The sequence below is a fragment of the Salvelinus namaycush genome, chromosome 3, assembly GCF_016432855.1.
Source record: "Salvelinus namaycush isolate Seneca chromosome 3, SaNama_1.0, whole genome shotgun sequence".
NCBI classification, from domain to species: domain Eukaryota; kingdom Metazoa; phylum Chordata; class Actinopteri; order Salmoniformes; family Salmonidae; genus Salvelinus; species Salvelinus namaycush.
The window spans coordinates 67671978-67677977 of record NC_052309.1 but is presented as its reverse complement, the minus strand read 5'-3'; the positions used below and the strand labels follow the sequence as shown (position 1 = coordinate 67677977).

Sequence of the window (6000 nt, the reverse complement as noted above, 5' to 3'; positions counted from 1 at the left end):
AGTTTTTCTCTTCGCTGTAAAGAGGGGGGCTGCTAAAATGTTGGACCGGCTCTGACTGCATCTGAGCCGAACTGGGTATGGGTGTGGGTATGCAGACCCGCGAGCCACTGCGGCCCCTCATGATGAGTTCCTATGTTTTGTGACCCCACCCACATCAAAGTTGCACACCCCTGACCTAGAAGTTAGTTGTCATAGCAGTCCCTCCCTTCAAAGGAATTCGTTAGGCTTATTTCGGCTCCGATATCATTTGAACATCCTAGAAATCCCAGAAAGCTTCAGACAGGCCCTTTGGTAACTGTTAGGGATTTTGGCTCGCCTGCAGATCCGGAGGCCGTTTCCCAATCTGTCCAGATCCTGCTGTTCAACTCATTAGAGTCCATTGCAGGGCTTCTTTGTTGACACATTTGTCTTTGTAATATGTTCGTTGTGTTCTGGAAAGATGGTGTTGGCCTGTTGATTTGATCCTATAATGCCCGTTTCTGCCTCCATGCCTAATCATTAGGAATGCTAGCATCTCCCACCGTGGAAGTCTTTCGAAAATGGTTTCGAACTCATTCTGTAACTCTTTTTGTGGGCTTAATTGAAGAATGGGATTTACAGCAACCTATTGACATAGCTTATATATGTCTGCCATATTAAACCATTGGATATAGCCCGCCGAACCTGTTAGAGTCACATGTCAAGTGATGCTACTTCTTGAAATCGGTAAACGCACTTACCGAAAGCAGAGCGATATGGGGATGTTTATTAGTAAACCTATCCCTTTCCAGGCCACACTGCGTCATTTTTTCATAGAGAATTTCCAATGATAAGAATAATCACAGGAAGACTATAATACAGTCCTTACGTAGTTGATTATTATGCTGATAATTTAACCAGCTAGCCAGAATATACTTGTTTTACACTATGTAATGGTTCTCAAATTCACCGAGAAAATACAACGTTAACAGATAACTTGGATATAGGTTTAAAATGAAATGATGTAGCGCAATTTCATGTATTATCATTTTATTTTACCACACACACACATTGTTTAAATACAAAGTTTTAACTTTCACTTTCAATGAAAAATGCAACACATGTTGACGACTCTGGGGACCCTTAGTGGAAATATTTGCATTGATTAGTTATTATAGGCAAAATGATGCATTAAATAATACTGTTTGTAAATAATAATAACAATAATAATAATAGTCATGTTATTTCAGTGCAATATATCGACCGACCTTCTGATATAACTTCGACTATTTCGAAATTGAGTGCTAAATCCTGGCCCTTACACTTTTAGAAATGGGCCTATTCAACAAGTCAATGTGCTCGATGGATTAGAAAGTTACTTGACTTGCCATATTTATTCCTGTGGCATGACATGAAATATTGTGTTTAGCATATTTTATTGTCGGCCTATCCCATTCTCCGTTCAGTCACTGACAGGATTGTAGATGTATAAAGGCCAGTAGATGTATAAAGGCAAAGGCTATTGGCTTACATTAAACCATTTTCGATTGCATTTTAATGACATCTCAAATTTAGTGCAAACGTGCAAATCCATTAAAGGTAGCCTAATCTAATGAACGTAAACACTATCGAATCGTTTACAATAGAAAGACTTGAGCCCATATGTGCTTCTTTAGAATCATTCATTTAAAATGTTGGCTTTAGCCTTATAGGCCTACTCTGCCAAATATTGTTTGCTTTTCCTTTGCTTTTCCTTATCCATTGGTGGTATTCTAGGGATCGAAAATTGTATTCTCTGTGTCATTATGGTGACTTGAATCCATGTCCCTCAATAGAAAAATAGACGTCAAGCAATTCCCCCCGTGTGTGTTATGGCAAGTCAGAATAGGGGCCGAGAAGCAATGAAATGATATTGTTGAGAAGTATTAAATTAATGATTTAATGTACACTATTTTAGATATAGCCTATAGTTGGTCCTTGTATACTCGTTTGGCGTAGGCTATTTCTTGCATAGATGTGAAATATGTTTAATTTTCTGACATAGCTGTTGCCAATTGTCGACATTAAAAAATATATATCTTGCTATCTCTGCGACATGCTTGCTTTTAAGTGCACTGCTTGCTTCTTAATTTAATCCTCTATTTTCATATTAGGCTATTATTTCCAAATTAGTTACAGCATCATCGGTTGTTACAATGTTATAAACGCAGCTATGCGGTTGCATTTTAACTCTGTTCATCTAGCAATTTCAATAATAACCTATACGTCAATCACCGTCAAATCTGTACACATTCCATTTCAAATGCAACATTTTCACAGCATCCCATCGTCACAGAATAGAAACAAAATAAATACAATTATATAAAAGGACATAGAAAAACAATAAATAAAACGCTGTTTCCGCAATGATCAGTGTCTGGTGTCATAGTCCTTTGAGACTAAGTTTAAGGGTAGGGGCTGGGGGGTGACCGTGCACGCTCCTTGCCAAAGGTGGGCAACTAATTGATTGTTGATTGCAAGAAGACTCCCACGCATGGAAATATCACTGCCGTTTCAGTTGTGGAAAAACGCATTGAGTTCATCGTATACGGGGACCGGGGCCCTTTCGTGGTGCAGGTGCATGTCGTGGTAAGGCGATACGTTTTCAGAGTGGATGCTGCTCCGCACACCTGAAGAACCGTATATGTGGCCAGCAGTGGGGCGAGAGCCGGCCAGGCCGGAGTAATGCATAGAGTAATGATAGCTTTTCTCGGCTACCTCGGGGGACGTAGTGCCCTGGTGCTTCAGAGAAAAGTTGCCATTGATGCACACGGGAGGGGAGATGGGCCCCTCATACTCTGGGCTGTTGTATTCTGGAGATCCACTGCCACCGTACAGTGAATCGTAGGCTGAGCAGTACCCTTGTGTCCGTAAGGGATGCGAGTTGGAACCAGACTGATACTGAGGGCTGGAGAGGCGGGAGCACTGGTAGGGGTAAGGATGCATGGAGAAGGAGTTGGAGCCGGGATAGCGTCCCCCCTCCGGACACTGCTCCGTTAGGAAGTTTCGGGAGTTGAGCTGCAGACAACCCGCAACCAGGTTGGTCGTGGGTTGGGACAGTCCTTTACACAGCGTCTGCACGTAGGACACAAGATCAGGCTTCTTCCCGGAGCGCAGGATCTCAGAGAGGGCCCAGATATAGTTCTTGGCCAAACGGAGAGTCTCGATTTTGGAGAGCTTTTGCGTTTTGGAGTAACAGGGCACGACTTTACGCAGATTGTCGAGCGCAGAGTTCAGATCGTGCATGCGCGTCCTCTCCCGCGAGTTTGCCTTCTGACGACGCAACTTGGAGCGCTCGATACGCGCAGGTGTCATTTTACGCTTCTTAGGGCCCCGTTTTTTGGGCCCGTCCCCCTCTGCACCGTCCTCTCCTTCGTCCTCATCCGCCTCGTCGTCGTCCTCGTCTTCACCGCCGATCTCAGAATGTGCCCGGCTGCTTCTCAGGTCCGGGACATCCATGTCGTCATCGCCCACGCGGCAGTGATCTTCATCATCCTTGGTCTTCGAGTCCTCGCTCTCGCTGTCCTCTGCCCAGGCCGAATACTTATGCATGTCGGGAAGCAGCGACGGGTCACTGAACAGCCTAGTCAACATTGCGGCACTGAAAGAAATAAAGGACGTTGTGTGAGGAGTGAGGACATTTCAAATCAGAAAAGGGCTAAAGGAAAAAAAGAAGAATGTAATGAAATTCATTCAACAACAATGGGATAATACTCAAATTAGGATTAATATCTCTTCGTGATAAATGCAGAGGACATGAATAGCCTAATAAGACTGAAATGATACGTGTTGGAAGGAACTAAAACAGCATGCCATCGGAAACATTTCAGTGAACACCCGGGTCTATCGCCCAACCGGTCCCCTATTTAATTCCCTGCTGTCGTCCATGTGCCCCCTCTTGCCCTCGCGCAGCGGGTCTCAACAGCAGAGGCCACATCACAGACCCGTGGGGCGCGCTGTGAAGCAACGTGCCCCTACTTTCACTCCCCCCCGACGCCCACATACTCCTGGCTACATTCCAGCACTATTCCACCGCACTACCCACCTCCACAGAAAGCATGGCAAGAGGATATGTAAAGTGTCTCTACCTCGGTGTTGATCATCGTGTCAGAAGATAACAAAATAATGTGTGTGGATATCGGAAATTATTTGAATTAATAGGCTATCATATTTTTTTGTAAAAATGTGACATTGAGATGACTTCTACCACACCTGCAGAGCCGCTGTTGTCTTATCACGCTCAGCCTTATAGCCTACCAGAGGGCACTATAGGATAACATGGGTTAATATTATCCACAAAGATCCATTTTGATTGCCAATAAATAATTATAATGATAATAATAATGTACATTGTTATTATGGCACTCAATAATGATTTAATGTGTAAATATCTTACCCAAACGCCAATTAGAATATCATCCAAATATTATAATCCAAAAATACGAAGTTAATTGAGCCAGCCCTTTTTTGAAAATGGCATCAATTATCCGAAAAGGGGAAACGAGATGGTATTTGAATGTAAATAGCCAGTGCAAAGATATGATAGATGGACAGTTTAAACCATCTCAAACCAGTAACATATTGTCATCCTAAATCACTGTAAATCTCTTGTATCACTGGTAGGCTGGAGAACTGTGGTTGGGCTACGTGATGTGTGTAGACCCAAAGTCAACCAGGAGGAATACGGTGCTAATTATCTCGAGGGTGTGCCAGAGGCAAAATCTCGTTTGGAAATTTCAGGCTCAGGAGATTTGCTCAATTAAAAAAAAAAAAAACGTTTAATTAACAAACCATGTAGACTACCTTACAAGAAAAATATTTCACACATAATTCAGTATGCACGACAGAGCGATTCCAAACCACTTTTAGTTGGAAATGTTTGCATTTACCGATGGAAATTGCTTGTATCCCTTTAGCAGTCGTTAAATATATATCAAAAATGCATTTCCGAAAGCAGATTTGTATTTTCTTTAAATTGCAACAATAATCTCCTCTTGGATGGCCTGTGCTTGCGTGATTTAGGGGAGCTATCGATGTATTGTTATGTAGAAGGTTGTGCTGTTGAAAGAATAATTGTGGATGATAAAACTACACAAACACAAATAAATAATGTCCGTATTAGCCTACTGTACATTCGCTTTCAATAACGCCCCACCCACCCTTTCATTTTCTCCAAGATGAACACTCAGATAAAATCATCGATAAATCTTCTCTCTAAGCCATGAGAAGGAGAAATAATTAGCTGACGGTGAAGAATAATTCTGCATCCCCTCTCTCTCCCTATGTATCTCTCTTTCTCTTCATCTCTCTGGTTCCATAGGTCCATGGAAACAGGCTTCCTTTTGTATTTTTCACTAATCAAATTAATGCCTTATACTGTCTGACTATAGAAATTAATTCAATTCAGGAGGAAGATTGCTGCTATTTTTTCGATTGTCCACAGAGATAGACGGTAAACTAGAGCTTGTCTTTGTGTATAGCTGTTTTCTGAATAAAATAAGCATGGAATATTATATTGCACTCCTAGCATATAATTAACACACAGAATGGAGGTCCGCGCTGTTAAAAGTTGAAGGACAAATGGAGCATAACATCGTGCCAAACGAAGAACCATAGCTACACCATAATCCAAATGTTCAAAAATGGCATATAGCTGAGTGAACTCAAAACAGACGTTTACAGGAGGCACAGAAATCCACCGAAAAACCGTCACGAATTAACCTTGCATTATTAATCTCTATTTATTAAATAAATTACTTTCCATATTGGGAAGGTCACTCGTCGATTTGTTTACACTCCAACTTACCTCCGCGGGAGCTCTTGAAGGGGTGGAAAGCGCGTGAGTTCAGACCATCTTCTGGGACCGCGAGCAAACGCTCCTATAGGTGCGGCAGGGTGCTTTCAGTGTGCTAACCGCGCGCGCGCTCTGAGACAGTGTGGCATCGCTACCAGGCAGGGTTACATACCAGCTATGATGCCAGGCCATATGGTTGGCACGTCACT

General features: G+C 42.5%; 1 protein-coding gene across 1 annotated transcript; it reads right to left on the bottom strand.

The window, feature by feature from the left end:
* Positions 1–2511: 2511 nt before the first annotated feature.
* Positions 2512–3591, bottom strand: LOC120044529 (neurogenic differentiation factor 2-like). The gene has a single exon (XM_038989186.1). The coding sequence runs from the start codon at positions 3589–3591 to the stop codon at positions 2512–2514; it is 1080 nt and encodes a 359-aa protein (XP_038845114.1).
* Between the last annotated feature and the right edge of the window lie 2409 nt (positions 3592–6000).

Excerpts from the sequence above, each read along its gene's own strand:
- LOC120044529 (XM_038989186.1), bottom strand. The coding sequence starts at position 3,591 with ATGTTGACTAGGCTGTTCAGTGACCCGTCGCTGCTTCCCGACATGCAT.